At 34.6% G+C, this 26,853-nt stretch overlaps 5 protein-coding genes across 7 annotated transcripts in view; 2 read left to right on the forward strand and 3 right to left on the reverse strand.

Moving 5' to 3' along the window:
- Window positions 1-1,230: 1,230 nt before the first annotated feature.
- LOC136409984 (CD63 antigen-like) lies at window positions 1,231-5,711 on the reverse strand. The gene is made up of 6 exons (XM_066391873.1): window positions 5,564-5,711; window positions 5,423-5,504; window positions 2,221-2,409; window positions 1,986-2,159; window positions 1,639-1,881; window positions 1,231-1,586 (listed from the first exon to the last, which is right to left on the reverse strand). The coding sequence occupies exons 2-6, from the start codon at window positions 5,492-5,494 to the stop codon at window positions 1,521-1,523; spliced, it is 744 nt and encodes a 247-aa protein (XP_066247970.1). The 5' UTR covers window positions 5,495-5,504; window positions 5,564-5,711; the 3' UTR covers window positions 1,231-1,520.
- A 203-nt stretch (window positions 5,712-5,914) lies between these two features.
- LOC136409973 (uncharacterized) lies at window positions 5,915-11,114 on the forward strand. The gene is made up of 5 exons (XM_066391860.1): window positions 5,915-6,291; window positions 6,453-6,656; window positions 8,541-8,680; window positions 10,150-10,349; window positions 10,415-11,114. Exons 1-5 carry the CDS (start codon window positions 6,152-6,154, stop codon window positions 10,901-10,903), a joined length of 1,173 nt encoding a protein of 390 aa, XP_066247957.1. The 5' UTR covers window positions 5,915-6,151; the 3' UTR covers window positions 10,904-11,114.
- A 2,135-nt stretch (window positions 11,115-13,249) lies between these two features.
- On the forward strand, window positions 13,250-18,938 carry Pgm2a (phosphoglucomutase 2). Of its 2 annotated transcripts, none has more exons than XM_066391843.1 (9): window positions 13,250-13,338; window positions 15,716-15,877; window positions 16,841-17,009; window positions 17,063-17,587; window positions 17,642-17,773; window positions 17,854-18,062; window positions 18,123-18,421; window positions 18,473-18,699; window positions 18,759-18,938. In XM_066391843.1, the coding sequence occupies exons 2-9, from the start codon at window positions 15,718-15,720 to the stop codon at window positions 18,859-18,861; spliced, it is 1,824 nt and encodes a 607-aa protein (XP_066247940.1). In that variant the 5' UTR covers window positions 13,250-13,338; window positions 15,716-15,717; the 3' UTR covers window positions 18,862-18,938. The 2 variants fall into 2 exon arrangements, with proteins under 2 accessions (XP_066247940.1, XP_066247939.1); XM_066391842.1 differs by lacking the exon at window positions 13,250-13,338 and adding an exon at window positions 15,535-15,652.
- Window positions 13,391-14,060, reverse strand: Pop5 (POP5 ribonuclease P/MRP subunit). Its single transcript, XM_066391878.1, has 2 exons — window positions 13,919-14,060; window positions 13,391-13,864 (listed from the first exon to the last, which is right to left on the reverse strand). Exons 1-2 carry the CDS (start codon window positions 13,936-13,938, stop codon window positions 13,414-13,416), a joined length of 471 nt encoding a protein of 156 aa, XP_066247975.1. The 5' UTR covers window positions 13,939-14,060; the 3' UTR covers window positions 13,391-13,413.
- Window positions 18,939-20,048: 1,110 nt separating the features above from the next.
- The window catches only part of LOC136409952 (myelin transcription factor 1), a 116,120-nt gene continuing 109,315 nt past the window's right edge, over window positions 20,049-26,853 (reverse strand). For both annotated transcript variants that reach the window (XM_066391815.1, XM_066391816.1), the window contains 11 exons: window positions 26,753-26,851; window positions 26,586-26,696; window positions 26,347-26,533; window positions 25,672-25,817; window positions 25,482-25,615; window positions 24,958-25,207; window positions 23,035-23,229; window positions 22,881-22,943; window positions 22,093-22,364; window positions 21,875-22,029; window positions 20,049-21,550 (listed from right to left, as the gene is read on the reverse strand). In XM_066391815.1, coding sequence (XP_066247912.1) covers window positions 21,281-21,550; window positions 21,875-22,029; window positions 22,093-22,364; window positions 22,881-22,943; window positions 23,035-23,229; window positions 24,958-25,207; window positions 25,482-25,615; window positions 25,672-25,817; window positions 26,347-26,533; window positions 26,586-26,696; window positions 26,753-26,851 — 1,882 coding nt within the window. In that variant the 3' untranslated portion in view covers window positions 20,049-21,280. The remainder of the gene's footprint in view (window positions 21,551-21,874; window positions 22,030-22,092; window positions 22,365-22,880; window positions 22,944-23,034; window positions 23,230-24,957; window positions 25,208-25,481; window positions 25,616-25,671; window positions 25,818-26,346; window positions 26,534-26,585; window positions 26,697-26,752; window positions 26,852-26,853) is intronic.

Consider the following 26,853-nt stretch of genomic DNA (forward strand, 5'->3'; position numbering starts at 1 on the left):
TGTAAATACAAAATTAAAATATTTTAACAATTTTAAATGCAAACTCTCATATTTTGGGTAAACTCTTGTAAAAAATAATCTTATCTTAATATACCTAACATATCAGGAAATATACAGCTAACTTGGCAATAGAGCGCCACAGGGTGCGGGTAAGGATCCAGATGTCGGCAACACAGGACTCTGGATAAACCAGGAAACGCTGTAGAACTGGATTGTGTATAGGTATCGATTTTCCTGCTACCGGTTAATACGAGGGGTATTTTATTTTTCCATATTAATTTTCCCAATAAGGAAAGTTAATCATAAAGCCTAGAAATGTTATGAGTTGAAGGAAAGTTCAAAGAAATATACGAGGAAGAAAAAAAGTGGAAAAAATTTGATGAACAAAACTGGCACATTCGGTATAAGATTTTATATTTTGTAGACATTTTTCTTTTTGAAGACTACTGTCATTTTCCAAATACTTCAAAATACTCACCAGGAATTTTTTTAGATTTTGAAAATTCTCTCAATTACTGATTTTTCCACACATTTTCTATATCTATAACAAAACTGTTTAATCCGTCTTTTTTAGAAAATTTCGCAGTTCTTCAGTGTTATATGGTGCCCCTAGACTTTTTCATCTTTCGTAGGTATGTTGTCGATTTCTTTAAAACACTTTGGAAACCCCGAAAGAATTTTAGTAATTCTGATTTTTTTTTTAAAGATTCAAAGATAATATATTCTCGAGATATCGAGGATTCGTCCAAGTTTGAAAAAAAGTAGGTACGTACCTGCCTCCAAATAGAACAGCTTTTAGTAAGAGTCGACAAATTTAGATCCTCACAATCTCCAAAGCGGCTAAAGTTACAAAATTAATTAAAACGGGAAAGAAAGGCGAGTTGTCATTTAAGGAGTCTATAAATTTCTAACGAGCATTTAGGTGTACGTTTTATTTAAGATCTAGATATGCAAAAATCTAAAAAAGATAACTTTACCTATTTTACCGACCTTGGATATCGAAGTATTTCTGATGGTGTTTAGTTTAATCCAGTAGTAAATTAATCGAAATGTGGAACGTATTATATCTAGTCAAAATTTTGCGAAATCACCAGCTTTTTTTGGCATAAATTATCTTTTTAGCTATAAGAGTTATTGCCTGAGGGATTTTCCTCTATCTTCCACACACACTATAGTGGACCACCATATTTTTCCCTTTAACTGCATTTCCCTGCCAATAAAACACTGATGCAAAATCACACAATTTAATAGAGAAATATATTAAACTAGACAAACCTTCTAGGACACATTAAACTTATTCTATCCATATACAAAACCTCATTTCTTTAAATCAATTTATCCAACCCTGTAATAGCTACCTCTTTTTACACTAACAGTTCGAAATATGGCTAATTTATACCACATGATTAAGTATAATTTTAGTAATCGCAATAGAATTAGGACTGATATTGCTATAGCTAAATTTAACTTTGGTTAAAACCAGTGATTAATAAAGAAAACGAAACTCATTTTCGGATAGTTTATACTGTCTCATAATCGCTCCTTATCTGCTTAGACAGATAACACGACAGGATGATTCCCAACAACTAAAAATCAAATTTATCAGATTTCTTTCCACAGCTGCCCTTCGGCACTTACCTGAATCACAGCTAAAGTCAAACCAGAGATTTCAATTTTAGAAATGTTGTGTCTGATATAATCACCAAAAGCAAACAAACAACCCTCTTTATATAAGTCGGTTGTATTTGAATTACAAGTAAATGTATTCATAGTTCCAAAAGGGATTTTACAGCAACTAATTGGAAGAAATGCATTAGATGAAGCATTAGTCGAATTTATGTTGAACCAATCAGTGTAGTTGGTGATTCCACAGCAATGCATCTATAAATAATTGTTAAAGGTTCTACTGCTAATGCAGGGCCATATTAAAAGTTTTGTTTAATAACTATAAAGATATATTAAAAGTTCGCTAAAAGGTAACTTGCCTGACTTTGAATAGTATCCCAAGTTAAAGTAATTTCGGAATCATTTTTATTATATTCCTGCATGGTTAGCTTCAGAGAATTTTCCAAAAACTCTTCAGTCTTATTTCTAAGAATTACACCACCAATTCCCACCAACGCTTCCAAAACGAATATTATAATCAGCAATGTCGAAAACTAAAAACATTTTACCGCAAGTAAAACTCCTGCAAAGTAACGCCGTATCAAATAATCTTACAGTATTGGTCAGGCAGGCATTTTCCTTGGCTGCTCCGCAGCATCCAAAGAAAGCAATGATGAATATTACCGCACCAACAGCAATTAGTAAATCGGATACATAGAAGTACTTATCGTCCAAGAGATGGTCGAATTCATTAAAGTAAGCTTTCGCGCTAAATCCAACTGAGATAATAATTATACCAGTTAGCTGAAAAACGATTGCAATGAGTAAAATTTATAACATCGATAAATTCGAGTTTTAAATGTGAATGGTGCGCTGATTCTTCTATATCGTACGATTTTCATAGGATAGGACTATGGTGAAGTGGTTTCTGGTACTAACTACCCAGACGACTACTAAGACAGAAAACAAGTTGGATTATGGAAACACATATTACTTATTTTTCCTTAATTTCAAAGTAGAAGTCGAAAGAAATTTAACAATCTCATTTCTTTCATATATTCCGGATTTCCATAGATAAAGTATAGCCAAAAAAGAACATAGTTATCATCAGCGAACAAAATAATCAGTTATGAGAATCAGTAATCGATTCATGTGGAATTATTTATTTAGATCTAAAACCGAAGGAACACTCAAAATCGTAAAACTCCGTAGATATAGAGAAAATACAGAGTTTCCAGAAAAGAGAAACTGACAGTCATGCAGTTTATAATGCCAAAGAAAAGAGACTAGTCTGCTCATAACGTGTTTTTTTATTTTTTATGAGTTTAAATCAGCACTGAAATCCAACGAAGTCAACGGTACTGAACAGTAGCAGCAATCCTTGGAATCAGGAAGTATACCCTTCTTAAATAATACATCCCTGAAACTGAAAGGAACACTGACCAGATTAATATAAATATGATATGTTTGCTCCTTTATTGATCATAAATTCAATACTACTCCTGATTTCATGGAAATACAATTGTACCCTGTAAATAGGAGATGTTTATCATAACTGCAACTTTCTATATACAGGTTGTTCCAAAAAGGTTGAATCGAACTTTAGGAGGTTATTGAGGACATTGCGGTGAACAATTTTTGCATAGAAACCCCTAGACAAAAATGAGCCGTTTTGGCTCCAATCATTTTTATTCCAAAACATAAAGTTAGCTTCTTGACACCAAAAAGTTGGATGTTAAATCCACTTTTATTAAAGATAACGCAAAAATATTATAATAAAGGTACAAAATGACAACCCCCAACCTGGTTACAAAAATTTGTTCTATGAATCATTGAATTGCCCACCCGTTGTAAGATGTGTGGATTTTTCTACACAAAAAGAGAGGCTGCCATTGCTCTTCCCTCAGCAGTTCCTTTGGAGTAGCCCCAACGACTTGATGTAACTTTAAAGGAAAAAATCCAACGAGTTGAAATCGCGACCTCACGCTGGCCACTTGATAGGTCCGCCTCTTCCAATCCACCATAAAAATGTTGATATGGATAATCCTGCACAGTAAGGGCAATGTATGTGTAAGTGCACCGTCTTGTTGAAACCACAATCTATCCCATATACCCATAGGTACATATGCATTGTCCAATGGCTGAGAAAGATCGCCTTACAGAAAACTTGGATAGATGTTACCAGTTACCCAAGGTGGAAGCAGAAACGAGCCAATTAAAGAATCGCCAATAATACCGGGTCATATGTTAATGGAAATTGGTTTTGATGAGCTTTGTGAAATATGTTTTGAGATGGATATCAATAATTCAGGAAATGCTCAGCATAAAGGCGCTCTGTTTCTCTAATGTTGCATCTTACTTCACCATAAATCAAATACATATCTGCATATTCTTCAAAAGTAAATTGGACCATTTTCACAATTTAAACACAAAAATTTGTCGCCAAAGAAATGAAGATGAAATATTTAATTTGCTGCGATTACAATTAAAATCAATTTTCAACAACATGGAGTTTAGGAGTCCAATTAATAAACTTGTATCAGGAAACAAAAAATAGTTTATTTTGTTTGTTTTTATTCTATTCACTTGAGTTGACTATTGAAGTCTTTTGAACAAAAATGATTCAGTAGCCAAAACGGTTCATTTTTGACTAGAGATTTTCATGCAAAAATTGTTCACTCCAATGTTCCCTATAATGTCCTTAAGTTTAGCTAACATTTTTGGGACACCATGCACATTAAAGAATTGAGAATTCACATGATTTCTAGAACATGTTCACAAATTAACATAACGTTAAAATTTAGACATTCCGTAGATACAGATAATAATTACTGTAAAACCATAATACACCTACAATACCTATAATACGCAAAATAAATAGCCAAAACAAGATCTACGCAATGAGATAAGGATTATTCATTGTTCAATCAATTAATCAATCATTTTAACTATAGAAAGATACAAAAATAAATGACTTAAGATTAAAATTGGTTATTACTTAATATTTAAAGGAAAAATATATAAATAAAATTAATTACCTTTATTTTGTTATGACTAAGGACTGTCAGAGATTTCCATTAATGATGATGAGTTGTCCATTCTTTTAAGGTAATAATGAGGTATTTTCTTTGCAAATATGTATTTATTTCTTTACTATTTAGGTCTTACTTTTCGCTTGTTATTTTTATGCAAAATTAGTTGTTAGTATCTATCCCCTATTATTTGTATGCAAAAAGAGATGTGAATTCATTTGTTATCAAATAATAAAAAAACATTTGTTTATAAACAGTTAGTTTGTGAGGCTGCCATATAAATCAGAAATTTGTCATCTCAAATTACATATCTCCAAGTTGGTGTAAAACTTACAAGCTTCATGAAGAAATGCATGATTTAATTGACAAATCAATGAAGAATTGTCAGTGTAGTATATGTTTAACTGCCTATTTCATAAAATTACAAACATAGTAATGCTAATGCAGCGAATCTGTAACTTTGTATAGGTACAGACAATGACAGCACTTCACAGGACTTGGAACAAACGGATTATAGTTAGTTTAATGTGACCTTCAAACCTTATATGAGATCACTATCTAAATCCAATTTTTGAAAGAATTCCCTGAATACGTGTGGAATTAAAAACCTACCTATTCCACAGTCTCTCATCTGTAGAAAATAACTGGCTAGATGTGGCAAATTTTCCTGTATCAAATTGAGCACCAAAAAACTAAACATTATGTTGTCATAAATATTGACGTTTATAAAAATAACCGGCAGGTTGCCGACGGTGTATGAAAATAGATCAGAACAAAGAACTTACCACAAAAAAGAAATTGAATATGATCAACAAATATCGCGAATAATTACGCATGATACTGCTGCAGTCCACCATTCTGGATTACCTGAAAAATATGATGCAACGTTAAAATCTGGGAATAACGATAACAAGAGGGTTTATCACCTCTTATTTGCAATTTAAAATAGGAATTATGGAAATGATTAATGCACGGATGGGTATCAATTGATTTCTATTTAATGTATTTAATGATAATTGAAATTTGAAGGGAAATGAGGAAAGTCAGTCAAATTTCGGATGGAAGGAGAAGTGTCAGTGTAAGCAATGACAAGTGACACAAGTGGAAATCTGTAACAAAAAGTGAGATTATGGGCTAATTCTTCCAGAGTGATGCAGTTACGGTTCCTTTCCTTTATTTTCTCCATATTTTCGAGAAATAAATAACCTCTTTAATTTAAACTGTGTAAAAATTGCGCATAACACCGTAATTATTAAAAATAAAAACCACAGTCATCCGGTTCCGATGAGTTTGGCGCACATTTGGCATTGTTGCCAGTAATTCATTGCCTGTTGCGTTGATGTACTAAATTGAAATGTGTTCGATTTTCTTTGGTTGTTCAAGACCATTCTTCAAGTCATGTCATTTCCTTTGTTGATGGTTTGTGATGTGTCGTGTGGAGTTGAGTTTGCCGTTTTTCTTATAACTATTTCAAAGTTTCTTATAATTAATTTGTTCAAAAGTGTATTGTAAAAATGACTGATAGGACTGAAGATGAAGTATTTATGGTGTCTTCAGATACCGAAAGTGAATATGGTGACGAAGACAACATATTTTATGATGAGGCTTCTTCAGCCAAAAAGGAAATAAAGAGCCGCCTGAAAATGTTCGATGCGTAAGTTATACTTACATACATGTGCTAAAAAGATTATCCAACCAACAAAAATCAATAAACCCGCATTTTTCAACCCACATGAAATGGGAGAAAACTTCTAAGTTAATAATAATTTATTGTGTTTTCTTCAGTGTTTCTGTTTCAAACTGCCTTATTTTCAGAGATAATGGTGATCTTTCCAATGTGTACCAAGAACGCTTCCTTCCCAAGCTCAGAGACAGGAGCCTCAATTTCTTAAAATGGCTCATTGATATAGATCTCCTCTCATCATGTGTGATCTGTCCTAACGCTAAAAACGACCCCAAATGTGCCGAAAATATGGAGATTGTACTAGCTGTCGGGCTATATGATATGTATCAGTTAAGGTACGTTTCTGGGAAAGGAAAAAATTACGGGTTTTAACCCCCTGGGTCCTTATGTCATATACATATAACATAAGAGAATAGGTGTCCTCATGGCGACGTCTTTTGTAGTAGATGTGAACTATATTTAAATATGAAGTGGAAACTGTGGTTCTTTACAGTTTCAAGTGGCAAAATGCTTCACCATAAAAACTGCTTCATTTGCGCATACATTTATCTAGCCCACTTATGAAAATGGCCTAAGGCCTACCGCTCAGGATGTAAGTAACTCACTGAAATTAAGAACATCTTATGGTTTTTGTCAATGTTTTTTATGTCATCATGTGCTTTGATAATCAGTTTTTGCAAGGATGTATTTACTTTCTTGATGAACGAAAATACATTATGAATATGGAAGCCAACATCTATATGTCTTACTAGTATTACATCAGGTTTTGGTACATCTCTATTAAGTCATATAGGTATTACACCAAGTCTTAAAAACCTAAACAGGAAATTCATTTGTTACAGCACTTATGGAAATGGAGCTTGAACTTTACGAATCAGATATAAATCTCTGCTATGAAGGTGACCAAGAAGATAGTGAATTTGTGGAGATAAATTCAGATAGTAAGAATAGTAGTGATGGTTCTACAAGATATTCAGAAAATTCGGACAGCATTAATAAAAATCCTTCAGAATTAAAATTCCTGTCATCATCTGTTAGTCAAGTAAGCGGTTCTGCCTCAATTCACGCTGATCGTTTTCATAGAAGACAAAAACTTGATCAAAATAATAATATTAAGACATAGGTACATGTCACAAATAATAACATATGGACTGGTAATTTAATACCCATGCAAAAGCACTCTATCACTGAAAGTATAAAATTATGGACTCTGAGTTACGGGCGCCTGAAGATTTTTAAACAAATTTTGTGAATAAGGTCTCACACTACTAGGGGTTGTTACTGAGGTGGAATTGCACACTGTTCTGGGTTAAAACTAACTGAGAATAATATTCACTCCTTACTGAGAGCTCCAATGAACAGAGTTGTTAACGTTTTGGTAACAAATTTATCACCATCTTCAAAACCTAGGAAAAAAAAGTATAAAAAACAAAAATAAAGGGTAAATTAAAATATATGATAATTAAATGTGTAAAATGTATGAAACAATATGTCAATGAGAAAATGCACGAAAGTATGGTTCTAGCAACCAATAAGACATACATGTAGAGAAAAGGGACTACTCTAAAATTGACAACTTGAGAATTAAAAACATTTATTTGTATTCTATTCGTTACGAGTACTTTAGATGTATGACGTGTCCAGAAAATATGGAGTTTCCATTAATAGAAACGATATGACAATAATCCGCTTCTTTAGCATTAGAACAAGATGATTTTAAACAACACTTTATCTTCTGATTTCAAATCCAATGATTATGAAGATTTGAAGGTAAAACACAGAAAGACACGGGTAGAAATTTAATTAATATCTACAAGGTTGTACTTTATCATAAGGCTGGACAATTAATCAACTATGCAGGCAAGCACAATTGCTGTAGGCTGAAAAAATATCATCTCTGTGCCATGCATTAAGTGTATGATATTTTTATGCTGTACACCTGAGAGAAGTTGTTTTGTACGGTGGTTACCAAAAAGTAACCATTTTTTATATTTTATTTCTAATTAAATATAATCTTCTCTACATAATATTTTTGGTTAGTTTGGATAGCAGTTTGTTTCAAATTCTTTATGAAGGAATAAATATATGCAAGGTTTTTTCAAATTGCCTATGTATTATTCTAGTATTTTAATTACTTCGCAACACCTACCTATGTCATATATTGTTTAAAAATGAAATTTACTAATAAAATGGGTAAATAACATTTTTATTTCTCCCAGATGTAAGAACTGTGCCAGAAAAGAATCTATTAGAAAATGTTCTATATTCTATGGGGTGAAATGCAATCTCAGGAGCATCATTAGAATCTTGTATGGGTGGGTGAAAGGTGTTGATGTGGAACTGATGGCCAGTATGTTAGGTAAGTAATTATTTTTCAAGTTAGTGGTAGGATTCTAAAACATTTTTACATCCGATCTGATTTTATGGATATTTTTGAAGTAATATTTTATTTGTTTCATTTAGTTTGTAATATGATAATGAATTAATTACCTTTTCATCTTTACAAAGCAACATGGGAACAATAGAAGGTAAATTTGGTGTTTTCTTGTTGATATTTTTATTCTTTCTCTGTCGTTCCTACATTTTTTAGTTGGCGAGTATATTCACATAGTACAGGTACAGGTTTTATTCACACTTGAGTTAGTTTTTGCTATACATATTTTATTTGCCATTATTTTTTGAAAAACTTGCATTGTAGATCTTGAACAAAAACGGCAATAATTGCCTGCAAATTCTAAATTAGTGCGAATAAGGCACTTTTGTGCACACTGGTGGAATAAAAAATATTAAGAAGCACCGTAGGATTCAAACAAGTCCAAATGCAAAATCATTCGGTTCGTTGCTCATTTTTGCCCTTAGTAACTCATCATTTTATTAACAAACTTAGTATTTCGGTTATAATTTGGTTGAATTTGTAGAATATTTCACAGAATACTGGTAATCTTTAACTTGTATATTCCTTTGTCTGTAATTCATTAACTTGTACGTTCCAAATTGTTTTATAATAAAAAATCAATTAGAATAACAATCCTGTTTACACTTGTCGATATATAAATATCATAAACGTGAAAATTTATATTAACAATTGCTTAAAAATACACTAATGAAATTAATCAAATGTGGGAGCGAAATTTGTATTTATAAATATAAACAAAATATCTAAAAAGTCAATTTTTAGGAAAGATAAATAAGAAATTATTATTTTTAAAACTATTAAATGAAGAATTTAACCCTTCCTCATTTATGGATGGTTTTCCAACAGCGCGTAATAGTCGTTTAAAATTCGTATTACAAGAACCTGCATATAAATATATACTAGTTATCAAAATTTCGCTTATATTTTCCTCGATAATTCAGACCCTTAGACATTAAAAACTGTATCTTAAATGGTCATAAAAACTGCAATATCCATCTATTGATCATTGAAAGTGAGGTATCCCAAATAAGGTGAGTTCCATGACAATAGTTGCTTGATACCTATAGGGTCTGAAAACATTCTGAGAATGCCGTTTAATTCGCAGTTGTTGATAATAGAATATTATCTGCATTCTCACATATGCCCATATCAGTTACATATTTTGGGACTCTGTGTATGAATACAAATTTATTTAGTGTTGTATTTTTTTAGTAGAATCTTGATATTTTTCCATAAAAAATAGCTTTATTCGGTGTTACCATGGTGTTCCATAGCTTCCAAATGTATATGAGAATGTTGCCAAATAGTAATTGTAAGGTTCTGCATCCCAAATAGGAAAGCATTTTGACATTGTTTATATTTTGCAATTTCTTGAGCCAAAAAATTGCTAATTTATTAAAATTTTTATTTAGGACTAGATAGAGAAATTATAGGGACACTCTACAATAGAGCAGCCAAGATAGCTGTCGCCTGCATGTGCTTATGTCCCGGTTTAGCCGAAGTCGGTGGCGATTGCGTTGTGGTTTTGGTAGACGTGTATCCAGATATCCTTCAATATACCAATTCCTTGAAAAAGCCGTGTACTCCTATTCTGTGTTTGGCAGAGATAAAGGTATAAAATGACAAAACCAAAATTTCAAAAATTAACAATTAATCTTTTTTAAATTACTTTGCCAGAGTATGCCCCAAAAATATTGGTTGGAACCACTTCCAATGTGGAATAGGGACGACCCCAAAGAAGTAAAAAAAGTTCGAGATCAAATTGTCAAGGTCATATTGGCCGTGGTTAAGCCTGGCTCAATCTTGGTGCTTCCCACCAAGTCTTCGATGCAATTCGACGAATGCTTCAACGTCCTGCTCCAGAGCTATTTATCTATTAAGTACATCGACGATTTATGGAAAGCCTCAAGCGATGAACGTCCATTACCATCAATCTTGGATACAATATGGAAAACTCCGTTATCAATATGCGAGCAAGCACAGTACTTTAACCCCGACTACGTGAGTCAATTTGTGGTTAAATCCATTTGGCAGGAAATGACCGCCAAAGACGGTTTTATAATGTTGATTACTTTCATAGTGTATGAAACTAGGATGAGGAATATTGAAACTTATTTAAAAAAGGATCCTTTTAGTGTCACTGACCTGGCGGGGGTTAAAACATAAGGCTGATTTTGTTTATTGCATTGGGAATATGAATAATAATCTAGAAATTTAGTAATTTTGTTGCGTCCGTTGCAATTTCATCATTAACCTCTGAAATGTTTGTATTAATTTTCTAAGTATTATTTTTGTTTAAATTAATTCAATATCCATTTTTGAAAATCATCTAACTTCCTATAACGTTTAGTAATATTTTTTCCACTGCTTGCTTCAAAAACACCATTATTGGGTATGTTGAGTGACAGTGAAATGCACTTTCTTAGCCTATTTCTAAAACATCTAATAGTGAAAAAGATCGTTAGAGTATGCATCGCAGTTGTGAAATTCTCATGATTGGATAACAAATTAAACATTTGAGTCATAATAATGCACTTCACACTTGGTGACACACACAACTTGGTGAATACGTTATACTATTATAATTTTGATTTCAACTTGAATCCAAAGATAAAAAACTTAGATTAATTTCGATTAATTTTATTCGATAAAGTAATTTTGGACCATTCAAGAAAAATCCATTATTTACTTTTAGAGCGGCATTAATGTGTCATGGCAAACTATGTTGTGATATATATGTACACCCTATCTGACATTTCTCTGCTTATATGTTATTCCATGTTATTAAAAATCAGTAGTGCATGGAAATCAACTGTTTTGCTCTTGTATAAATAAGTGACATTAAGAACAGCCAAATTTGATATTAATGAATGAATGAATGGAGATGTGCTGAATTTCTAACCTTACTAGAGCACTGGTATATTAAATTTATTCGGCGTCACTATCTAATATTTATGCCGAAGCAAACGAATATATTTCCACGACACCGCCCCCTTTTTAATAAGTTGGGTCAACATATGACTATTTAATTAGTACTTCGTTTAATTAGTAAGTTTTAATTTGTGTGAATTCATTAACTGATTCGTTACTTGTTCATTTTGTTATAAATGCACTTCACTGTTGGAGCACAAATAATGCAAAGAATCTTTTTAGTTAGGATCATTTGTTATGATAAAGAGTTAATGTTTCACTGTTAAACCTTTTTTGATAGCTATTTTTTACAATATGTTAGAGTTGAATAATAACTTGCGGAATTTTTAACCATAATCTTCCAAAAGGTGTCGATATTTTTAAAGCAATAATTGGGTGCCTTTTGAAATCTTTAGTATTTAGGTAGGTATTAGGTATTGTACTGTTAAGAATATCTCTAGATAATTTTTTTTATTGGTGTTTACTATGTGATCGCACCAACCAAACCACTTTATACGTTAATCAAATACTATAAATGACGTTAATAATTATTTTGAGGAAGGAAAAAGTTACTTGTAATATGACATGGTCTGATCACATATGCTCATTCGGTTCAATAAATAAATTAAGCAACACGTGTGTTGCTTAGAATTAATTTTCAAACTCCTATATAATTTGTATCACATTTCTATCTAAATATATTTTCCACATTAAACTGTTTATATAAAAAAGGATAAATACACAGGCAGTTATGTATTTTCATTGTTCATGGTACACTGCCAGTTTTTTTTGTTTTTTTTTTATCGCTCATTCCTATAAACCAAAGTAATGAATAAAAGGTATATAACATTTTATACTTACCTAATTTTTTTCTCAATTCATTTCAGGTTATTTCAGTAATTAAAATTTCCATTATAGGCTTCTTTTTAAGGGCAGGTAAGATAAATGATATGTGTGAAACGTGCAGGATAATATTTCTTCTGGTGTTGAGTTTGATTTCAGATTAGTTCGATGTATAAAATTTAAATTTCCTTATTTGAGGTAACTTGACACCTTAGGGAGGAAAGTTTTCGTCTTCTTTTGGTTCTTTGGCAACCAAAAATTTGGTTATGTTAATAAAATAGTGTCTCAAATAATACACTGTACAGAGGTCTCATAAACCATAAGAGATAGAGAAATAATCAAAATAGAAAAAAAGATGTCTTAATGATCACTAGAACATTATGTTTTCAAATTAAAGAGAATTAGATTATTATATGAAGATATTTAAGTAAAATCAAATTTAGATGATTTAGTTTTCTGACTATTGTGAAAAGAAAAAAACTAAATACATATAATTCCTTTAAGTTCTTAAATTGCACTTTTGGTGTTGATGATTCTGGCAATTATTACAAAAAGTTAAGAAAAGGTTGTATTTTCCCCAGTCTTCTAACTCCAAACAAAGTTCATGAATAATTAATAATTCAGTTAAAAAAATGAATGCAAAACATAATAAGCTGTAAAACGATCAGTGCTGAGGAAACTGCAACCAACAATACAGTAACGCACAATTATGAACCGTGAAGGCCATCAGACTATTGATCCAACTGGTCTTTCTGTCATATTTTATAAAAGATTTCTTAATCATTAACAGAAGACCCTATTTATGATCTTTTATCAATAAAATTCATTTAAAGACCACACCAAAAGGGGTAAGAAATAAGGCTTTACTTATTTTACTGCACCTGCCACTAATAGTAGAGTACTAAAGCAAAACACACAGTAAATCAATTTCCAATGGCATTTAATATAGCTTTTAAATCTACCAGAGCATTCCTTACGCACTGCAACTCCTCCTCAGTCTTCAGATTAGTACAATATTCATCACACTTCCTTTGTTGATATAAACGAACAAAATTAAAGCAGTTCCTCATAGTGGCCCCAATATAAAGAGTGTTACAAATAACCTTATGAGAATCAATAAGTGTCACAAATGGTAGTACACTAGTCACTAATTTGTGAGGTCCTTGCCTGCATCTAACTATAGCTATATGAGTGAGTTCATTGCAATATTTTGCTCGAAAACCTGATCGTACAGCTGCAGATCCAAAATCCCCATGTAATTGTTGCACTGTGTCCAGAATTTGGGAGTTCAAAGTGTTTTCGTTTATTTTTAATGGCTGTAATGTATTAGCCGCACGATGTGGGGCTTCTGGATTTATTTCTATCACTATGTATCTGAAATGTGGTTTATGATTATTAATTAAATCTCCTTATAGAGGGGGTACCTACCTATTTTTTAAACGTACCATTGTTGAGTTTTTTCACTGTTTTTAATTCGTAGAAGTCCAGTTTAGTTTGGGTTTTAAATTATTTAAACAAATTTGTTAAGTTTTTTAAAATTTGTAGTGTGGTTTATTTACCTTAACATAACCTCACTAATTCTGCATTGCTCTGTGATTGCGATGTTGCAACATGAGTAATTATAAATAATTGCCAAATTGTTTGAACTTTTAAAAGCAAATATTTATTGTCATTTCTAATTCTTCGCTGTATATTAATTAATGCCTACATTATATTCTTTAATATAATATTTTTTCACTTTTTTCTTATATATATTTTTACAATTTATTATAAGAGTTTAAAATCTATAAGTTGAGTTTAGCATATTTTCCTGACCAAATGGCGAATGAGCCTTTTCCTCCTATTGTAGTCAACTTTCATGGCACTTTAAAAGATTAAAAAAAAAGTATTGCTGATGTAAACAGATTAGTTCACGTTAACAACTAAACAATTAAAAAAAGTAAAATGCTGTGTGTCACGTCCACGATAAGTCAATGTCACAGAATTCAAATACTTAATTGTAGGCAGGCACATCTCAAATTTGAACAGGGCCGGTGTAGGCCATTTTTGGCCCTAACTTTTTGGTTGAAACTTTTCCTCTATTGGAATCAATCTGGTTCCCTTAGGGTTCTATCTGCCGACATGCGTTTATATCAAGTTTTTGACCAGTTTTTTGCTGTGAAATTACCCCCCAGAATGTCCACGTTATTCAATCAGCTTGAACCGCAATAATAACCAATTATTGCACAATTGTGTTTAGATACGCGGCTTGACCTTCAAGTTCAAGTTCACGTTACTTAACAAAAACCACTTTCTGTGGTCACCTGGAATATTAAAAATATTTCTGTTCAAATTATGTTATCGGTTAACAGATGGTTAAAAATATGTAATATTCTGCCCGTAAGTATTTAAGTTGAAAATTTACTGATGAATGTCCCGTCTTAAGTTAGGACTCAAATCTATACGTCTCAGTTTTAAATAAAACACAGTATAAATTGATTAAGTTGGTAATTTATTAATTGAAAAATAATTACTCAATACGGAGAGCGTGACTCTTTGGGGGTCTTTACGAAATTGTCGCATATTGTTGCTAATAAAAACAACACCCATTTCGCAATAAATGTTTGCTGAATGGGACAGAGTTGGATCAGCACAGTAATCTGGAGTGAAATTTTTCTCTAAACGATTAGGTCTTGTAGAATTCATTGGTAGGAATTTTGAGATATGCACATTTTTCCTTATATGAGAAAAATTAACAAATGCGACAAAATCGTTTCCGTTCATAGAGTTTTAACAACAAATAACTCGACCCGGTTCTGATATATTTCTATACACGATTCTTTCAACACCGTTATTAAGCTTGCCGGTTGATTAAAACTGTAATGTAATTCCTTCGAATAAATAAAGTTACTTTTATCAAACCAACATTACAATATTGAAACATTTGCTTTTGCAGTATTCCTTTCCTGTTTAAAAGTGCTTATCGCTGATATTTTGATCCCTAATTAATCTCAACATTACTAGGTATAACCGAGTACTTACGAATAATCGCATCTCATCTATAATAGTTATGTTATAGATCTCTCATAGATTTCATCAGAAAATCCCGGGGGTCACAATTTGATAGCGTGTAAATTGTGCATTCTTTGTGTTATCGGAATATGGTTAAAACAACCAATTTGGGTGGGTGTTGAGACTCTTTTGAAGATCCTTTGCAACAGAGCTTAACTTGATGTGATTCTCTAGAAATGGCATCTAGTTGTAATCCAAAGCAGCAGCTTAAAGTAAAAGTGGAGGAATGGTTGAAATGGGATCGAAATCCAGAGACTTCAGCAGCAATCCGAAAATTGGCAGATGAGAATGATACCCAGGAGCTTTCTAAGAAGCTGCTGAATAGACTTTCATTCGGTAAGGGATACGTAGGTGTGCACGAAGAATTGGGAGTAGTGGAAAGGTCATAAGCCCTACAAATTTTCCGCCTTAAAAAATCTTAAGAAGAAAATGTTTCACTACTTCATATAACTCATTGATCATAGTCTCAAAGATTTTATGTCCCCTGTTAATAATTTAATTTTCACACCAATCATATGATATCTTTATATAGCTCATATACTTAAATTAATGATTTGTGTTAGATTGCTATATTGCTATATGGAGATTTTCCAATTAATTTACTTATTTATCATGTCAAGGAATTGATAATATGTAATCTGTAATGCAATCATACAGGATGTTTCATTGAAAACTTTATACTCGGCTTATTTAGAACTACGATCAAAATATTAGATATTACCACTGCACGTCGATTTAAGGGGAACACATTTTAGCATTAAGTGCAGATCACTAAAACCATTCACCAAAACAACCCCATTTCCGGGGGTGCATTCAACTTTAGAATCTCAAGCAGTATTATAGGTCGAGCGAGACCTCCTTTGGAAAGGTTTTTAGTTCTGTTTTTTTTATTATTTATATCACCTGTTAAATAATAAACCAACATAATCCACAAATTTTAAAATAGGTACAAGCTGGGCAAATTACAATGAGATTTGAAATGATTATGTATAAAACCTTCCTACTTTCAATTTATCAAATGTGCATCCGCAGCCACCTATTTTTCAGGTTTATTTAGCAGTAATTTAATTTGAATGAAATCCAAAAATTTCAATTGTTTTCAATGTGCAGGGTGTTTCCAAAAATGTGGGCAATATCCCGGAAATGAAAAGTTCTCGTCAAATTACATGAATATCGACGTGTCGTGGCAATTTCTAATACTTTGATCGCAATTAAAAATAAGCCGGGTGCGAAGTTTTCAATAGTATCTCTATATGTAGTTTCTCTAGTAATTAGAATTTCTCTATCCGCGTGACTTAGGAACTGCTGGCTTGCGAGGAATAATGGCTGCTGGCAATTCCTGCATGAATGACCTAGTAATCATCCAAACAGGGCAGGGATTCCTAAAGTATCTAGAGAACCACAGAGGTGACATCTTGAAAAAAAATGGAATTGTTGTGGGTTACGATGGAAGGCACAATAGTAGAAGGTTTGCTTAACATCCACTTAAAACCTCCGTGGTACCTAAACGCGTAATTTCAGATGGGCCGAATTAACTGCAACAATTTTCGTTAATTCTGGTTACCAAGTGAGACTCTTCAGCGAAGTCAATCCCACCCCTTGTGTCCCTTTCATGGTCAGAAAACATGGTTGTGCTAGCGGAGTCATGATAACAGCTTCGCACAACCCCAAAGAGGATAACGGATACAAGGTCTACGACTCCAATTCAGCCCAAATAATTTCGCCATCAGATAAAAACATCCAAAAATCGATTCTGGAAAACCTCACCCCTTTGGATTCATCTTGGAATACTGACGTTTTGGAAAACAATCCCTTGGTTATTGATCCGTACGAAGAGTGCCTGCACAGTTACTTGAAAGAAGTCATTGCTGACCAAATACATCCTGATGATATCGCTAACAACCAAAGGGTTAATTTGCCGTTTGTTTATACAGCCATGCATGGGGTGGGCTACAAATATGTGCAAAATGTGGCGGATTTAGTTGGGGTTAAAATTTTCCCTGTGATGGAACAGAGGGATCCGAATCCGGATTTTCCAACTGTGAAGTATGTTTTGTTAGGTGTATCTAAAATAATTTTAGTTGAAGACATTTATTGAAGGTTTCCAAATCCAGAGGAAGGCAAAAGCAGCCTGGATCTCTCAATTAAGCATGCCAATGAGACCGGTTGCAGTGTGATTTTGGCCAATGATCCTGATGCGGATAGATTTGCTGTAGCCGAAAAGAATAAAACGTAGGTAACGGAATTTGTTTTTCCGAATTTTTTTTTCCAATTAATTCTCCCTACTGATAGTTTCTATGTCTTATAAACAGTACTGGTGAATGGAAAATATTCAATGGTAATGAACTAGGCACGCTATTTGGGTGGTGGTTGCTAGAATGCCATAAAAAGAAACACCCGGACATTCCTCTGGACAAGGTCTACATGGTCGCCAGTACTGTTAGCTCCATGATCCTGAGCACCATGGCTAAAGCTGAAGGCTTTCATTTCCTGGATACCTTAACTGGTTTTAAATGGATAGGTATTTTTTTGCATTACTGCGTTCAATTTCTCGCAAAATCTACTAACATTCGGATTGCAGGAAATAAAGTATTGGAGTTAGAAAAAGAAGGTTTTACAGTGATATTCTGCTTCGAAGAAGCTATAGGTTTCATGTGTAATAATATAATTGTTGACAAGGATGGAATTTCCGCTTTGGCCACTTTCTCATGTTTGGCAAGCTCTGTTTATGGCAACGATCAGCAACTCTGCGATAAACTAGCAGAAATATATGACAAATATGGTTTGCACGTGTCCTTAAATTCATACTACTTTTGCTATAATCCTGCCAAAATCGCGCAGATTTTCGACAGGATTCGAAACTTTAGCGGAAAGAAAACAGTAATTCAAAGTGTAGTTTCTTTTCTTTGGGTAAAAATAAATATTTTTTAGTATCCAAGCGAAATTATAAACGGCAAATACAAAATTGTATCAGTTCGAGATTTAACCACTGGTTACGACAATTCCCAACCGGATAACCGAGCAACCCTGCCAGTATCAAGCAGCTCTGAAATGATAACCTTTGTGTTCGACAATGGCCTACATATCACCCTGAGAACCAGCGGAACTGAACCAAAGATAAAGTATTATAGTGAATTATGCATGACTCCTGATGTTAAGTAAGTCTTGCATGTTACATGGTTAATGTGTGAATTAAATTTTGAAATGTGGTTTTCAGAGATCGGGCCGTGGTGGATGCCACATTGATGGAGATGGTGACTGTGATCTGTGACGATTTCTTTGAGCCTCAAAAAAATGGACTTATACCGCAAAGTGGATAGAATAATTCGTGATATTTATATGGGTATTAATTTATTTAAATTTGCATTTATTACATGAAATTATAACATATTCTTTCCATCATTGGCTTCATTTTATTTACCAGTTTGTGATGAAATGTAATTATGCTGGACATAGAATAAGTCCAGCATATACGAGTATCACCAGGAAACATAGGAATTGGGTAAATGGGAGAAGAACCGCATAAGGATTAATATGTTTCCGACAAAAACCAACGAAGTGGGTTGCGAAGTTAGCGGCTGACGTGCGCGGAGTCAGTCCAGTGTTTCCAGATCTCTCACCATTTCAGAATTTTTACTAATATAACTGCTAGTGATTAATGAATTTTTTGTTTTTTTTTAAATTTACGTTGCTGCTTTTCGCTGTGATATTTATAAAAAAATTATCGCTACGAACGCAGGGAAATCTTTACCAATCTAAACATTGAAGTGGAGATGTCGGCTGGACTGACTCCGCCCACGTCAGTCGCTAGTCTCGCAACTCACTTCATTGGTCTTTGTCGGATATTAAACCTTATAAGATCCTTCAATCACTTGCACAGTCTCTACGTTTTCATTTGAACTGGAGACGCTTGCACCATATCCTATACAGGGTGTTTCCTAAATGTTAGACAAAAATTTAGGGGGCTATTTTCTGAGTAATTTTAAGTATTTTTTGTCCTTTCCCATTAAGCTGTGGCTCACTTGAGCCCTTCCATGCGAATAATGTTCTTGTTCCAATTGAAGTTCATATGACAGCAGTAGACTTTGCATGGGAGGGCTCACGTGACCAAAACCAAATTTATAGATTGACACAACATACTCAATTTCATTAGGATTGATTTATGGCCATTGATATACCCTAATCGTTAGTTGACGAATAATTTTCAAGCTAATATTCAGAATATGACAATGATTAGTACAAGCAGTTGGTCTGGTCAGGGGGCACGTGGCATCTATTCGAGCTAACGAAGAAAACGAGTTTTATTCAAGATTTAAGTTTGATTGAACGTTCGTGGGGTACGTGGAAATACAATTCACCATCACGATAGTTACTAGTCATTTATAAGGTTTGCTGAATTGAATGTTATGTATAACTGGTGAAACACTACAAATCCATACAGATTTACCTCATTCTTCCACTTAGCTGCTGGAAGTTTTAAGGAAATATCTGCCGACAGGAAAATTCCTTTCGTCTTTTCAAAGTACTTTATTATTATAATAACAACACATGTATAGTAACATATATATTTGGTGAACAAATAATTATTTTTAGTAATGAATAAGTTCTGTTTAATGTTATATTTACAAAGTACACAACGGGAGGAGCGAGCAGCACATAAAAACCTTTTTAACAATGAAGCAAACATAATACAACCCCGTGGGAAACAAATTCATACAAAGATGATCATTTTTATTTCAAATCCCAACTTGCTTATTGGGCAACAATTTTGGGCTTAATGATAGATTGCACGTTTACCCCTTGTGGTTGAGCATTGCATCTTCTATTTATGTGAGACACAAAATTATTAGAAAGAAGAAAAACAATATCTTTAGGTATTAAGGTGTCATTTTGCCCATTGTAGATTTTAATGGGTCATTTATCGTTCTTTTAGCTCAAGGAAGTTTTAACTTTTGTTGAGCTCTGAACCCAATACGCCTCATCCCATTACTCTACAACTGTATTGCCTAAAAGTCTAATTTAGAAAATCACAGACATAAATAAAGATTAACAAAGCAGCACTTTTATTTTAGAAAATTTTATTTTCGAGGCGATGTTTTGCCTTCTAACTAAACATTTCAATTGCAGGCTAAAGAACCCAACAAGAGCGGAATGCCAGTAAAGAAAGATTGCTATTCACGGTCATACTAATACATATATTAATACTATTTCACTATTACTAATATTTACAAAAAGGTTCAGCAAATATTTACATTAATATTATCAACTGAAGTGTTATAAATAAATTATTGAGGTTCGGTAGGATACATTATTTCTATACAGTGCATTAGCCTCTAAATATATACAGAGATCACAATCGAACATTACGTACAAACGGTTTACCTTATTAATAGTTTAGAGTCTAGGCGTTTACGGGTATTAGAGAACATTTACGATACCGCTAGTTTAGATATCCTTAAGATTTAAACATCAGTTATGGTGGTATAATTTTTTACTTCAGGCAAACTTCAACGTCTAAGAAGTTATCAGCTTTAGATTAGTATCTTTATCAGTAATTCTAAAGGTAAAAAATTTCCAATATTGCCCATATAATGATGTTCAATACCTACCACGTGACCGTGTTCAAGATATCGCAAGAAAACCTTAGGTTTTGTAGTCCAACGAACGATTAGACGTTAAAGCATCCTGCTACAATACACGGGGCGTAGAACATCAACCAAATTTTAAGGGACTCCTTATCTAAATAGGCGTGGGCAGTACTGTGAAGTCCTGCAACGCGCACTTGACCGTCTCGTACAAGGGTCTGTTCTCATCGCTGCAGTAACCCTCAGGAGTGCAGAGAGTCTGCAGTTTGCTCAAATACGAGTCAAAATTCTCCTGGCCTAGTTTCTCCTGCTGGGCGGCGCCCCCAGGCAGGCGCACGTGCTCCAAAAGAGTGATGACGTTATTCCTGAGGCTTTCGTAGTACTCGTTGAGGTTGGAGCTGCGCTGCGTGAGGGCCTGAGTTTCCTGGTGGGAAAGGGTTTTAGTGTAGTCCGATTGCTTTTTTACGAAAACGCTGGGATATGAAACGCAAGTTAGGTTTCGTGAAGTAAGCTAAGCTATGTTGTTTTGAGTGTATTTAGGAAAATACTCGGTGTTCCAAATTGAACGCTCAACATCGCAAGTGCTTTTACCACATGCAATTGCTAACTAACCGCTTCGGATCTCGAGAAATATTGCTAACTGATGGTTGTGGGGCCGCCTTTTTGAGAAATTGGAAACATCATAGCTTAGATATTGACCGTAAGGTAGTAAAGCAAATGGAAAGTAGGAAATAGTTGGTAAGCTTACCTTCTCCCCTACAGTAAGATGAGTCTCCATCGCGTTTATATCAGATTTAAGTTTGAGCATTTGCGATTCAACTCGAGCGTTCTCTCTTTGAAGCTCTGAGATCTCAGCCTCTAAAGTCATAAGATCTTCGCCTCCGTTTCCAGTTTGGTCCATGCCTGGACACGAAAACCACTTTAGGTTAAACATCTAAATTTGTGAAATGCAAAAACCTATCTCACCTGAATATCCCTTAGCATAAAATGGCATATCTTCCGGGTATTTGCTCTTCTTGCCCGTCTGACCACCAGCCACCGGACAACCGCTAAGGGATCGATGCGTTAAAAAAGAACCGTTAATATGACCTGTTCCATCGCATCCGGGGGTCGGACAGTTAACCCCTTCAAATTTCATGGCAGTAGCTGCTGCTACTGCTGCTTTGTGCTGCTCCACAGTGCCCCCACTTTCGAGGACCCGCATTTTGTTACGGTTTGCTATGGGACAGCCTGAAGCACTAGAATAGTGAAATAAATTTGTAAAAATTTGATACCTAATGGCGGTGTTTTGATTGTAATTATGGATTAACTACCAGAGAAATTTGAATATTAAGAGTTTCTGGCACAATCCAATAAGTGGTGGCAGCTGAAAACACTATTTGACCCACCTACTTTTAGTCACGGTCGATTGAAAAAAACAGCGAAATGCACTGTATGAAACCCCTATAGTTCTTGTTAAAAAAAAACACCCTGTATGTGAAACATAATTTGAAATTTTAGAAAACCGAAGGAATGCGACTTTTAGATTATAATGCGTTTTGATCAGAATTCATAAGTCGAAGGAAAGTGGCTGTAGTTTATTCTGTTAGCATATTTAGACTTAAAATTGACAAAATGGAAAACACTAATTTAGCCACCCTCTAACGTTTCTCTGTGTTTTGGTCATCAGTTTATGTAAATACATACATCACAATATTAACGGTAATTACGACCACAGAACTAGATAACTCCTTTTCTCATTTCAAATTAAATACCTTCTATGTGAAAGAAATTTTCCTGTTGCATGTCCAGATCCATCGCACCCCGGAATAGGGCACCTGGTAGCGTGCAAAGGTCATTTGATTTAATACAAAAACATAATTCTATTTCGTAACAAACACAGTCAGTGCAAAAGGAAAAGATATCTACCTCAAAGGTTCGGAGTCCTGACCATCCCTAGGTTTGCTTTTGGGTTTATTAGCCCTAGGACAACCGGAAAGGCTTCGGTGCGACGAATAGTTACCGGTTACGTGCCCCGAACCATCACAACCTGGTGTGGGACATTTGAGCTCTTGGGAGTGGGCCTGGACCTGGGATCTGTCTGTTCTTGGACAACCAGAAATACTGGAATAAAGAAACATAGAATGTACTGGATAATTGTTATTGTGTTATTATAATGTCAGAGATTAGTGAAAAATAGGCTTCCGTAGACGAATGAATGGGTAAAAATTCATTAAAAATTAGTAAAAAACTAAAAGAAGGAAACGAAAAAAAAAGATAAATAAAATTAATAAGTAAATTACGTAATGAAATAAATTAATCTAATTAGTTAAATTTAATATATCACTAACATTAAAGAGTGGTTTAACTAACTTCTGCGCAAGTCACGCGCGATACAAACCGTTTTGTTTAGCGTATTGAAGCTCTAAAGTTTATTTTGCAATTAACTAATTAATTTGTTGCCAATCAGATGTTTAATGGTAAATAATAAATTGTTTAGTCGGCGCCCTAGGGTTACAGTTCACCGCCTGCTGTAAGATTTTTTAACGATCACCCGTTAAACGCATAGTGGTTAGACACTTAGATCATACACAAACCTGGAATCACCATTATTCCCACCGAAAGAAGTACCGATCACGACAAACTGCAAATAAGTCTGTTTAACATGGTTGGGGTCGCACATTTTGTCTGCTTAATTATGTGTGCGCAAGTTCAAATTATTTATAAACAGTGATGTGCGCACGATCGAATTATCTATCAAAAGTGAAGTTAGCTACCGATTGCAAATCTGAATTTTAGAAATGCCAATTTTAACTGATTTTAGTTTGACTAACCAGCATTGTAGTACAAAGTACTCGTTCAACAAACAAACCAGGTACAACTGCCAGTCAGGCAGTGTTGCCACCACCTCATCGCAAAATCTACTAACGACATCCTTAATTTTCTACTAGAAATCTAGTAGATTTTCTACTGAATAAAAGATCGTAATAAATGAGTAAAGAACAATGTTTTGCAATAATAATACAGTTTTCTACTAAATATGTTCCAGTCAGTACGAAAAAATCTACTAACTACTAGATTTCAATTTTCTTCATCTAGGCCAAGATAACGTTCTACCAGAATTAGTAGAAATGCTACTGTGTTGGCAACACCGCAGCCAGCTGCACCGAACGAGAACTGCTTATAAAATGAAGAAATGGGGATCTAATACAAAATAACGTGCGTACTATTAGCGTGTTCTTTTCTTTTTTTTAATATATAACTTGACAACGAAAAGTAGAACCTCAGATTTGAACCAACTTATTAAGCAGGTTCTGCTCCTGAAATATTAAGATTTGTATTGTTCTGGTTCCGGTTGGACGAAAACACTGTGTCGTACGGACAGTACTACCCACAGAGACAATACTACCTACAGAGGTAGTACTGTCCGTACGGTACTGTAACTATCTTTATTTCGTTAACAGAAATTTCTTTGGTCTCACTTGACAATAAGCAGATATGGGGAGCCATACAGGGTGTTTGAAGTTTTGGGATTTTATTTTTAAGAACTGAATACAAGGCCGTATTTTGTGTATGTTCTTCTTCTCCGGGAGCATATATTTTTATGCCTTCCCTCGTTTTACAAAATCTATTTGGCATATGAGAACTCCATCCTATTGTATTATTCGGAGTTATTCGATAGTTCGCTATTCGGTATTCGCTGAGCGTCGAACGTGGGCGCTCTTAGAGAAATTTTCATCTTGAAATTAGCTAAAAAACTCACCCTTCGTTTATATTGATCGAATCATGGAACACCTTGTATCTCTAGGTGTAATTTATTATGGGGCATAATGTATATACGGATTCGCTTACCCGTCTTTAGAAGGTGATTTATCGTGTTGAGGCAAACTATGCTGTGGAGGTGGCATAGAATAACAGGCCCCTGGTGAATATCCTCCAGGCGGTACTGGATATCCGCCCGTCGTCACTGGTCCTGGATATCCTCCGGGACCGCAGGGGTATCCTGGTGGTGTGGGGTATGGGGTTGAGTATGGGTTTGAAGCGTAATCTGCAGGCACAGTTGCCATCGCATATCCAGGATGGGGACTCATAGACCCATATGCTAAAAATTAATCGAGGATATTAGTTTGACTGGCTTGTAGATAATACAAGAAAGTATATGATGTCGTAGGCATCGAAACAGTTAGGGTACTGCGTTTAATGTTAGGTAGTACCGGATGTTAGCATTAGGAGTAAAATGATAAAATATCAGCATTTTATTATGAAAAGTAAAACACGACTATGTATTGTGGAAGATATTACTAGTGATTATCATAATGAAAATTGTATTTAACAAAAAAGAGATCAAGCTGTAATCAGGGATCTAATATATTTACCTGCAGGATCTCTGTTGTAGGCATCCATGTAATGTGAGCCACCACTATCTGGAGTAGACTCTCTACTATACCCCGATCCAGGGGCTGGAGCCAAGACTCCCGGAGGAGCACCACTTGTGCCAAAATGTCGAACACTGCAATTTTATGGATTAAATTTTAGCCAAGTAATAACTAGTTTTACCATTTGTACCTGTGAGATAATCGGCTAACACTCAAATCCAAAGTTTGCCCTTGCGGACTTGGTACTTGAGGGCTTGCAGATAAATGTGGACTGGCTGCAGCTTGCGGACTGCCTCCCACCCTTTGGCCGCCGTAATGGGGTGAACCGTAGGCGCCCTGAGAAAGATGAAAGTTTATCAATTTTGCCACTATGATCTCAGAGAAACAATAGTTTGATAAGTAATATTAACTACTCTTATTTCGAGATAAATGTGCCTTTTTAAATATTCAGTTCTTTAATTTCTTCAATTTAATTTTTCAAAAATGTTTAATTGAATTAAGAGTTTTCGCACCAACGAACGATTCTTTAGGTCATAACGGTCGGCATTCGTTCGAGATTCTAAAGAAGAACCGTTTATCGTATCTATTTTGACGTATATTAAAATGTAAATAACAGTAGTGTAACGTAAAAAACATTTCTCACGGTTGACTGCTGACCGAAAATCCGAAAGAACATCGGGCCGCATTTATTACGTCCCTGGCAAAAACCCCTCACACACGTCCGATGAAAATTACTAAAAACAACACCTCTCGGGAATTCATTCATCACTCGTCCCCTATTCCTATATTCGCCCAACTGACCCAATAATGTATTCACCATTCGAATTGGGAATGGCTAATAACTTTTCTGACATACGACTCGTACCTGTGGACTCGTAGTTGTGACGCTGGATGTGCTCAAATCGATAACGGAGCCCCCCGGGGACGTATGGGGCCCGCTGCCCTTCATTTGAACGGTCTGAGCGCTCGTCACGCATTTTACCGAGAGGTTAATCGCGGAAAACCCCACAGGAATGGGGCCACCACCGGAGGCGTCGTATTGGTACATTGGCCTAAAACCCAGCATTTATTATATCGATGGAAATTTGTACCTTGGAAATGTACCTTGGATATAAAGGGCCGCTGGGCGGCTCCTGGTCTTCCTGTTTTAACATACTTTGGGCATTGGCTACTGCTAATTGGTGCTGTTGGGCTGCTGCAGCCTCCTGCTGATACCTATAAAATGCTCGTCTTTAAATTTAATTTTACGTTGATTGTCAATATCGTAGTACCTATGTTCCTGGGAATCCTCCAAATAACCGTAAATACCCTGTGGAGGGACCCTGGGAGGTCCCAACGGCTGTTGGAGGGAAACGCATTGACCGTCGTATCT

This window comes from Euwallacea similis, chromosome 7 (genome assembly GCF_039881205.1).
Source record: "Euwallacea similis isolate ESF13 chromosome 7, ESF131.1, whole genome shotgun sequence".
Lineage (NCBI taxonomy): Eukaryota > Metazoa > Arthropoda > Insecta > Coleoptera > Curculionidae > Euwallacea > Euwallacea similis.